The 10,919-nt window shown below is 48.9% G+C and overlaps 1 protein-coding gene across 1 annotated transcript in view; it reads left to right on the top strand.

Annotated features, from left to right (window-relative positions):
* Window positions 1-10,919, top strand: part of TPCN1 (two pore segment channel 1) — a 40,802-nt gene that overhangs the window by 2,312 nt on the left and 27,571 nt on the right. Inside the window, exons 2-6 of the mRNA XM_070950606.1 lie at window positions 5,224-5,351; window positions 6,968-7,144; window positions 7,318-7,431; window positions 8,934-9,064; window positions 10,223-10,311. Of these exons, the coding sequence (XP_070806707.1) occupies window positions 5,224-5,351; window positions 6,968-7,144; window positions 7,318-7,431; window positions 8,934-9,064; window positions 10,223-10,311 (639 nt within the window). The remainder of the gene's footprint in view (window positions 1-5,223; window positions 5,352-6,967; window positions 7,145-7,317; window positions 7,432-8,933; window positions 9,065-10,222; window positions 10,312-10,919) is intronic.

Genomic DNA, 10,919 nt, shown 5'->3' with positions numbered 1-10,919 from the left:
AGGCTCCAGAGCCTTTCTAGGAGCCTGGGGAGGGCAAAAATGGCCTTCCCCATCTCCCTGGAGGCCCTCCGGAGACCGGAAATAGCCTGTTTCCCAACTTCCAGTGGGCCCGGAAGGTCCAAAAATCAGCTGGCCGGCGCTGAGCTAGGGCAACACTCACGTGCCCACCGATATGGCTACGCGTGCCACCTGTGGCACACGTGCCATAGGTTCACCATCACAGCTATAGGATACCAGAGGGCAGGACAAGATGTATGGATGGAAGCTTGTTAGAGAGAAGCAACCTAGAACTAAATAGAAATTCCCCTGGCAGTGAGAACAATAAATTCAGCTTGCCTCCAGAAGTTGTGGGTGCTGCCATCACTGGAGGTTTTTCAGAAACTGGACAACCTTTTGACCGGGATGATATAAGTCCTCTCCTGTCTTGGGCAGTGGGGTTAGTCTAGAAGACCTCCAAGGTCCCTTCCAGCCCTATGATTCTAAGCGTGTGTAATGGACAGATTACATTCCTGAGACGACTTCTTTTTCGTGTTGTTTTTAAAACGGCGGATTTTAAAAAGGCCTACGTTGTTTTTCTCTTCGCCCTTCCATGCCATCTGTTGGAGGAAAGCAGAGCTGGGAAATCTTTGGATGAAAATAAGGGAAGGAATAAAAGGGGGGGAGGGAGAGAAATCATGATTTTTTTTCACCCATGCTGTTCTGCCCCAGCTCTGGATTCCCGAGGATATTGACACACACCAACGGTCCTTATCAAATTTATTAAGTAGCAAGAATAAACCAAAGTCCAGCAAAGGTTGGCAACCAGCCCAGAAAACAAGATACGATAAGACTTTTCCAGCAATGCTCTGATGATAATTACAAGTTGTTTCCAGCAAGAAACTTACTAAAGGCGTGTGACTTAAATAGGCTAAGGGAATGGCCAGTTATCCTCAAGCCTTACTCTCGAGGAGACCTCCTCCTCCTGAGTAGCCACTCCTGCCTTTTAGCAGCCCTGCGTGCTCGAGCATTGAGGAGAGGCTCCTCCACTTCGCTCTCTCCACTTGAAGGAGCCTCCGGAGGTTCTGAAGGCCCTGGCTGAGTCTCTGTCTCTGGCACCACATCCTCTTCAGCCTCCTCGCTGTCCGACGCGAGCGCTGGCTGTGCCGGCTGCTGGCGCGACACCACACCAGCCTCCTCCTCGTCGGGATCAGCCATGATCCACGCAGGCCGCTGGCGGGCCACAGCACATGCCGGGCTGAGGGACAGTGGCTCTCGTGCTCTGGAGTTGCAAATCTAGGAACAAAGTAGATTTTATTTTATTTTTTTTTAAGCCTGTTTGATTCCTTCGTTCACCTTGAATCTCTGGAAAGAGATTCTCCCTGAGCCGAGAGGAGGATGGAGTGATTCAGAAACACGGAGGCAGAAAAATATCAACGTGGCCCAAAAGGAAATAAGAAAATGCCACAGTGCATCTGTTTGTGCAAAGCACCCCACGCACTCATGGAAAAGCACGTCTGTTTTTGTCTCTGGGGAGTGAATTTCTTAAAGCCAGTTTGGTTTAGCTCCATGATGGTGAACCTGTGGCACGCAGAGTCCTCTCCGGGGCACACGTGCCGTTGCCAGCTGCTCTTCTGGTTTCCAAGTGTTTTCAGACCTTCTTTGGGCTGTTTTTTGGGGCATTTTCAGGCTGTTTTTTGAACCGTTTTGAGGCCGTTTTGGGGCCGTTTTTAGGCCATTTTGGGGGCTGTTTTCAGTCCATTTTTTGGGCTGTTTCAGTCCATTTTTTGCGCCGTTTTTCTCAGGTGGACCGTGCAAGACGCAATCAAAACACAGCAGCACCCCTATCAGCTCTCTTTGGCACGCTGGTTTATTCGCGTCTGTGGACGGCTACACGCTGTGACTCGTAAAGACGAATGAAATCGGCGCTACAGTGTACTAGAAATGGGCGTTTATATAGCCCTCCCTTCTCATTAACCCTTTTAAACCGCGCCCCCATTTATCACCACACCCTTGTTAGCGCGGAAGCGTCCCAGCTGGTTCTCGAAGGTGCTGGTTGCAGCATCATTTGGAGATGTCCTAAGCCCGTCGCACCCGATACCACCTCCCCTCGCCCCACAGACGGCCGCCTGCACCCAGTGCCACCACCACCAAGTATGTATATGTCCCTCGATGCTTTCAACACGCGTTAGCGGTGTCGAGCAGGTTGCTAGGCTCGACAGTTTTCAGGCCATTTGGGGGCCGTTTTTTAGGCCGTTTTCAGGCCTTTTTCAGGCTGTTTTTCAGGCCATTTTTGGGCCATTTTCAGCCTGTTTTTCAGGCCGTTTTTCAGGCTTTTTTCAGGCCGTTTCAGGCCATTTTTGGGCTGCTTTCAGGCCTTTATCAGGCTGTTATTCGGGCCATTTTCAGGCCATTTTTGGGCCGTTTCAGGCCATTTTTTGGGCTGTTTTTTAGGCCGTTTTCAGGCCTTTTTCAGGCTGTTTTTTGTGCCATTTTTGGGCCGTTTTCAGCCTGTTTTTGAGGACGTTTTTCAGGCTTTTTTCAGGCTGTTTCAGGCCATTTTTTGGGCTGCTTTCAGGCCTTTTTCAGGCTGTTATTTGGGCCATTTTCAGGCCATTTTGGGGGCTGTTTTCAGGTAATTTTTCAGGCCATTTTTGGGCTGTTTTCAGGCTATTTGGGCCGTTTTTGGCCCGAAAAATAGCCTGAAAATGAGCAAAAAACAGGCAAGCGCACACTGGCCAGCTGGTCTTTGCAGGTGCCGGAAAACGGCCGAAAACCAGACCATTTTGGGGGCTGTTTCCGGGCCTTTCTGAGGCCGTTTTCCAAGCCTTTCCCGAGCCATTTTGTGGACTGTTTTCAGGCCTGAAAAACGGCAAAAAAAACCAGGCATGCGTGCACCAGCCAGCTGGTCTTCGCACGCACGTTCCGGTTTGGGCACTCGGTGCCGAAAAGGTTTGCCATCCTTGGTCTAGCTGTTACGGTGGCGAACTGTACAGATAGTCCTCGACTTACAACAGTTCATTTAGTGACCATTGGAACGGCACTGCAAAAAGTGACTTACGACCGTTGTTCACACTTACGTCCATTGCGGCATCCCCGTAGTCAGGTGATCAGAATTCCGACATTCGGCAACTGACTGGTATTTATGACGGTTGCGGGGTCCCCTTTCGCGACGGGGAAGCCGGATTCACTTAACAACTGTGTCACTAGCTTAACCACTGCAGTGATTCGTTTAACAACTGCAGCAGGAAAGCTCACAAAACAAGGCAATTTAACCAATGTTTCGTGCGGCAGCAGAAATTCTGGGCCCAATTCTGGTCGTAAAACGAGGACACCGGCGATTTTTGCTCAGCCGGCCCAATTTTTGACGCCTGATTAAAAAGACTTGATTAATCCCTGTCCCCCCCCCCCACCACCCTCTCTCTCCTCATCCTGGAAAATCAGCAACTATTAAAATGCAAAAACTGAGAGTGGATGTTAATTAATCCTTGCCAGATCCCGTTTCCTGGAAACTGTGACATTCTAGGTTTTTTTTTTTTTCCCTCCCCCTTGTTGTTGCTCCCAACATTTGTTCCGCTGATTTCTGAGTCACCTCCGGCAAGGGCCGAGCGACGAGACGCTGCTGAAAAGTTTCTGTCGTTTCGTATGCGTGGGCTGTCGGCTTTCCAGGGTTTTTAATGCTGGCTTAGGATGCCGTGTGCGTGATTCCCACCTGTTCCCAAAGCAACCAGACCAACGGTGCTGGTGGGCATCTCGGCAGCACACTCATTCCTTTGTGCAAACCAGCCTACTTGGGGGTGGGTGAGTGAGTGAGTGGGGAAGCCAAGGGTTTTGAAAAGATTTGCAAGTGGAAATGCGTTCGGAGGTCTTTGCAAAGCAAGCGTGTTCGATTTGCAGTTCTCCATTCCTGGAGGTTTTTTTAAGAAGGGATTGGACAGGCATTGGTCTGGAATGGCGTAGGGCTGTCATGGCGAGCCTATGGCACGCGTGCCACAGGTGGCACACGGAGCCATATCGGTGGGACGTGAACATTGCCCTAGCTTAGCTGCAGCACGCATGCGCGCGCTGGCCAGCTGATTTTCGGGCCTACCGGAAGTCAGGAAACACACTGTTTCCGGCCTCTGGAGGGCCTCTGAGGGGGTGGGGAAGGCCCCTTTTTCGCTCTCCCCAGACTCCAGACGCTTTCTAGGAGCCTGGGAAGGGCAAAACCAGCCTCCCCCCCCCCGGAGGCCCTCCGGAGGTCGGAAATTTCTGGTCTCCAGAGGGCCTCTGGGGGTGGGGGTGGGTGGGGAAGGTTATTTTGCCCTCCCCAGGCTCCAAGAAGACTTCTCTAACCAGGAAATGTGCTTTTCCAACATTGTGATGTGAGAGCTGTGTTCAAATAGAAGTGCAAAAATACCGTTTTGGGACCCTGTATCATTTCAAACAATTGGTTGTCTAATCTCTTCCTAAAAACTTCCAGTGTTGGAGCATTTACAACTTCTGGAAGCAAGAAGTTCCACCGATTATTTGTTTTCACTGTCAGGAAATTTCTCCTTAGTTCTAAGTTGCTTCTCTCCTTGATGAGTTTCCATCCGTTGCTTCTTGTCCTGCCTTCAGGTGCTTTGGAGAATAGCTTGACTGCCTCTTCTTTGGGGCAGCCCCTGAGATTTTGGAAGACTGCTATCATGTCTCCCCTAGTCCTTCTTTTCATTAAACTAGACATACCCAGTTCCTGCAACCGTCCTTCCTATGTTTCAGCTCTCCAGTCCCCTAATCATCTTCGTTGACCGAAATTAAACATTTTCCTTAAAAAGAGAAAATAAACACGGCCGCGTGTTTTGAGTTTAAAATGTCTTTAGGAACAAAAGAGGAATCAAAGTTGCAACCAGGATGGCAAACACAAAAATGCCAAGAGGTTTTAATAACAGAAACAGACCTTAACTGCACCTTTTAGCGTTTTTTTTAATTTTTATTTTTGTCTATGGAACGTCTACTTGGCGGCACTCAACATAAACAGAGCTCCCCTTCACAACATTGGGTTCCTGAGAATTCAGCGCAGCCCGACTAGATGACCTCATTTTTCTTCATGAGGTCTAGGAACTTGACAAGTTTCAGGGGACACAAATCACTCGCTCGAATGCCTCCACCACAGTTTTAACATGAAGAGGGTCTCGCCTTCCTTGGGAAGGGAAGGTCCTAGGAACAGAGAAGCCAAAAATGAAATTGCCTAGAGTTTACAATCTTTTTTCCCTGCTTCCCATCAAGATGGCATCAATTATGACGAGATCCACGATATGTCCAGCCCAGCGACGGGAGAACGATGTTCTCACCCGTGGGATCGCGGAAGACGAACTTGGGAAATGAACTACCAGGAAGCTGCAATTTATCTACAGGTGGGCCGTAATTTTTGCGTTACGTCTTGGGGGGGAAAAAATGAAGGGGAGGAAAATGGGAGGGGGGCGGAGGGTGTCCCAGAATCCCCCAGCCTGAAGAACGGGCGCTAAGAATTCTGGGAGTTGAAGTCCACACATTCCCAACAACCAGTGGTAGGCGGCTGCTGTCCTATTTACCGTATTTTTCGGACTATAAGATGCACTTTTTTGTCTCCCAAAAGGGGGCGAAAATGTCTGTGCATCTATATAGACCGAATATTGCCGAAGCCCTGACCACTTGCCGGCCATTTTTTTGGCTTCATCGCACCCTGTTTCCAGGCCTTTTTCAGGCCTTTTTCAGCCCGTTTTTGGGGCTTTTTTTGGCTCGGTTTTGAGGCTTTTTTAGAAAAAACGGGCCAAAAATAGCCTAGAAAATGGGCCAAAAGAAGCCTCAAAAATGAACCAAAAAAAGCCTCAAAAATGGCCCCAAAAAAGCCTCGAAAATGGACCAAAAAAAGCCCCAAAAATGGACAGCAAAAAGCCTTGAAAATGGGCCGGAAAAAGCCTCGAAAATGAGCCGAAAAAAGCCCCGGAAACAGGCCAAAAAAAGACTAGAAAAGGGCTGAAAAAAGGGCTGAAAAGTTAGGCCAAAACCTTTTTTTTTATTGTTTTCCTCTTCTAAATTTAAGTGCGTCTTATCGTCCGAAAAATACGGTAGCTGTGTTTTTTAAGACATGTGCATGCGTGCAAGCGCGCAAGTGAACAAAGTGCATGCGCAGAAGGTCGCATGCGAGCATGCACACGTGCCTGCTCACATTTTCGGTGCTGGGGCGCACCGGTTGTGAATTCATGTGCCTCCCACTCTGGCCAGAAAGTGTTGTGGTTCCGTTACCTGAGCCTGTGTTATCGGAGGGAGAAGGCTCCGAACATGAAGGAGAGGAGTTGGCCAGGCCTCCCTCCCCAGGGCCCTCCTCTCTGGCAATGCCTCAGGTGTCTCCTGAAGGAGAAGAGATTGGCCAGGAGCCAGGTATCTCCTCGCAGTCGGACAGTGATGGAGATAAGTCTTGGCTGGATCCACGCCAGCGTTGGAGAGACAGGTGCGCGCAGCAGAAGAGGAGGCGTGCCAGAGATTAGGCTGAGTCATTGGACCACACCCCATGGGATAAAAGGGGGTGGAGGTGGCCATTCAGACTCTGTGACGGACAAAACAAACTACTAGCGAGTCACATTGTATCTTTGAAACAACGTTATCTGCCTTGGATTTAATACGGACTGGACTTGACAATTCTTGAACTGTGTGTATCTTGTTTGGGTTTATCTGTCGGAGGAACAACCCCTCCCTCTGAGTAAAGTTCTTGGTAAGCAGCTACTAGGTTGCTGCCAATTCTCTTATCGGAAGAATTTGTTGTCTGCCAGTTTTATTTAACCCTGGCTATCTGTTTGTGTGCGTGTGTGAGACGGGGACAGAACAGAAAGGTCGTAAAATGAGGCATCATAATTCCTTTAACAACTGTCCCGCTTAGCAACAGAAATTTTAAGGCTCCATTGTCGTAAGTCGAGGACTGCCTATATTTGGGGTTTGTGCCATAATGATGCGATTTTTCTTCTTCTTTTTTTCCCCCCATTAAACATTCCAGGAAGGCGAGAACAATGATAAATTCGTCACTCATCCCAAGGACCACAAAGCCCTCGCCTCCTACCTCTTTGTCCACAACCATCTCTTCTATCTGATGGAGCTAACCACAGCTCTGTTGCTCTTGCTGTTGTCGCTCTGCGAAGCCCCCGCGGTTGCCATATTCCGCCTCGGCATTTACGTACGTGGCTCCTGGGGAAAGGGAGGGAGAAGGGGTGAAATCCAGCAGGTTCTGACGAACCGGTAGCGGAAATTTTGAGTCGTTCGGAGAACCGGCAAATGCCACCTCTGGCTGGCCCCAGAGTGGGGGTGGGAATGGGGATTTTGCAGGATCCTTCCCTCATCTTGTTTCAGGTCCACGCTACCTTGGAGCTGTTCGCCTTGACGGTTGTGTTGTTTGAGCTCTCCATGAAATTAAGATGGCTGGGCTTCCATACCTACATCCGCCACAAAAGAACCATGGTCAAGGTAAGGCCATACCTACCTAGCAAGAACTCGGCTGCTGTTTTTAACCTGGAAATATATCCCACCAGGTTTATTCTTGTTTCCTATGGATATACAAGTAATTCTCCGTTTATGGCTATAATTGAGGCCAACATTTATGTTGCTAGGTGAGAAATTATGCGAATTGAGAGTTTTGTATCGATTTACGACTTTTCTTGCCGCGTCGGTTAGATGAATCGCTGAAATTAAATCCCTTACCGACCGCTACAGTTATCCCGGTGGTCATGTGATCAAAATTCAGACTTTTGGCACAACTGACTTGCATTTATGACGGGTCGTAGTGTCCCGGGATCCCCTTTTGCGACCTTCTGAGAAGCACAACCAACAGGGAGCGAACCAGGTTCATTTAACAACCGTGCTACTCATTTAACAGTGGTTAAGCAGATGGCGGCCGTTATTAAGTGAATCATGAGGTCGTTAAACGAATCTGGCTTCCCCATGGACTTGGTTGGTCAGAAGGTCGCAAAAGTGACCCCCCCGGGACACTGCAACTGTCATAAATATGAGCCAGTTGCAAAGTGTCTGAATTTTGATCCTGTGACCTTGGGGAATGCTTGCAATGGTCGTAAGTGTGAAAAATGGTCATAAGACACTTTTTTCAGTGCCATTGGAACATCAAACTCACTAAGTAATGTTTGTAAGATGAGGACTTCCTTTGTATGTTAAGAATTGCTAAGGAGGACTTGTTGTGACCTAGGCTTACTGAGTTATTACAATACACAATTAGTCCCAAAAAAACCTATTTTATTGTAACAGCTGAGAATTACGTTCATTCCCAGCTGAGTCCCAGTCAGTTGCAAAACAAGTCCTTCGGAAGAAGTCCTTCGGGATAATCACCCACTTTTATCTTCTTTGACACCCTGCCAAAGGCCTTACTTGGCAAAGCCCCACGAAGTTCAGAAACAAACAAGATGCCGACTGGAAACAGAGTTAGCAACGTTGCTTTTCTGCAAAATGCCCAAGTGCCTCTGTTTCTCTTTTAAGCCTTATGGGAGGGGCCAATCATCTCCTGGCCTTACTCCCGAGTTGTCCCTTTTGCTTTAGCTGCTCTTGCCTTCTGGCAGCTCTGCTCATGCATGCACTAGGAACAGGCTCCTCCTGTTCCTATGCCTCTCTGCTGTCCGACTCTGGGGGCTCTGGGGTCTGCGCATTACTCCCAGATGGCCCTGGCCCCATCTCTGCCTCTGACACAGGGCCCTCCTCGGGGCCTTCCCCAGACTCCAGGACTGGACCATGTTCCTCCCCAGCCTCCTCACTGTCCGACTCCGCTGCCAGGTCCATAGGCTGCTAGCGGACCACAACAGGACTCTTCTTCACTCTCTCCCTCCCATCCAAACTATTTAAGCTCCGCCCCTTCTGGAGGATCCTCTGGAATGCAGCCCCTCCCTCCTCCCTTCCTCCTGGGAATCCAGGCTGCGTTCCACCACACCCCACGCCTTTCTCTTATCTTCTTCTCCCCCCTGCAGACCTGCGTCCTCTTCCTGCAGTTTGTAGAAGCGGTCGTGGTGTTGGTGCGTCAGACATCCCACCTTCGCATCACCCGAGCCTTGCGGTGCATCTTCCTGGTCGATTGTCGTTATTGTGGAGCTGTGAGAAGGTAACGGGTTAGGTTGTCTCTGAGCAGGCTGGTGCGATTCTCTTGGCAAGAAGACTGGCGTTTCTCTTTTTCACTTGCTTTTCGATGAACAATTGTGTAAATTGTGGCATGCCCCGTTTCGACCTGGACGGCCTTCTGCAGTACTCTGTTGGCCAAAACGGGATGCGGGGCCCGTGTTTTGGTCGGCAGAGTGCTACAGGAGGCTGCCCAGGCCCAAAATGGAGCATGTGGGAGGCCGTGCGTGGCTTCCCCGGTGCCACCGGCTCCCCGGTGGCTCCTCCGTTTTTGGCCGCCAGATGCTCAGCGGACTGGTCCTTTGCTATTTCCAGACCAGCGCCGCTGGCCAGATTGAAATACCCCACAGGCCAGATCCAGCCCACATGCCTTGAGTTTGACACCCCTGGTGTAAAGGGTTGATTTGAGTCAAGCCTTTTGATTTGAAGGCTACTAACTGGAGGTTTGAACCATAGCTTGTACACAATTAGAGGGATACGGTGGTTCAGTGGCTAAGACGCTGAGCTCGTCTATCGAAAGATCGGCAGTTCAGCGGTTTGGCCTTGCCCTCCGTTTGGCAATTAGTTCTCTGGCAGCGTTCTAAGGGAGATAAGGTGGGTGTTTATAAACACTCGCTTGAAAGACTATTTGAGAAGCTTTTCAGATTGAGAATGACAATAATTCACAGCCCTTTGAATTAAAGAGGTTTGCTGGGACTAAGATTGTGCTTTATGCTTTCCAAGGAAGCCTACATCAGAGCAGAGGCGTGGTTTCTACAGCCCGCAAAAGTGCCTCGTTGGAGAATGTGATTTATGACACAGCCTGAGAGGAGGGGGGAAACAGGGTCATAGCTGAGCCGTAAATTCCGTGCAGCAGAGTTGACTACACTTGGGAAGCTGCCGACATGTTGCTCCTAATAAATAACTGGATTGCTTTTGAAGCTTGGCTCGAGGCTCATGAGTTAATTAGGGCATTCGTCGGAGCCCTGACAGTATTTGTTTGCAAGTTTAACCTGGGGAACTTTAAACAATGGTGGAGTGTTACTGTTTCGGCATCTCACTCACTGGCTGCTTTTAAGGGATGGAATAATAATCGACGTGGAGGGATGTTTTTCTTTCAAAGAGCCGCTGTTTTGTTTTTTTGTTTTTGTTTTGTGTTTTCCAGAAACCTACGTCAGATTTTTCAGTCTCTGCCACCCTTCATTGATATTCTCCTCCTTTTGCTTTTCTTCATGGTCATCTTTGCAATTTTGGGTATGAATTTTTTTTCCCACTCTTCTATTCATTTGTTTAAGGCGAAACATTTTCAGGAAAAGCAGAAACATTTGCAGTCAAGGGAGCTGGACAGAACGTGTGTCGAGACGTCGCAACGCAGGCAGCGCCATGCGTTGTGGCATAGCTGTTACGCACTTGCGTGTATCATTGTGGTGGAGGTAGCAACGCCTCCTAAGTGTACATTGCAATCTCACAAAACAAGACGCATCATGTTTTCTCTTGGTCTGCCCAGGGTTGAGCATACGCCGGTTTAACTTCCATGGAGAGATTATTCAATACAGGTAGTCCTGGATTTACGACCACAATTGAGCCCAGGATTTCCGTTGCTAAGCGAAAAATTTTGCTAAGTGAGTTTTGCCCCGTTTTACGACTTTTCTAGTACGATTTAACGTTACCTAGTTTGGATCATGCAAGAAAACAAACTGATCTCAGAGAGCACCAAGGACCCCTCGTGTTTGAAAAAACGGAGAATAAAGTAAATATAAAAAAATGTGGAAATGGTTGGTTGCGTCATGCATAATTTGTCTAGATCGGGGGTTCTCCAAACTTGAAACTTTTTAAAGACTTCTGACATGAAGACAACCCTG

This window comes from Pituophis catenifer, unplaced genomic scaffold (assembly GCF_029215685.1).
Source record: "Pituophis catenifer annectens isolate HBS135680 unplaced genomic scaffold, rPitCat1.0.hap2 SCAF_10, whole genome shotgun sequence".
In the NCBI taxonomy this organism is placed as follows: Eukaryota; Metazoa; Chordata; class Lepidosauria; order Squamata; family Colubridae; genus Pituophis; species Pituophis catenifer.
Note: the sequence above shows the minus strand (reverse complement) of the source record. Positions and strands in the feature narration are given on the sequence as shown.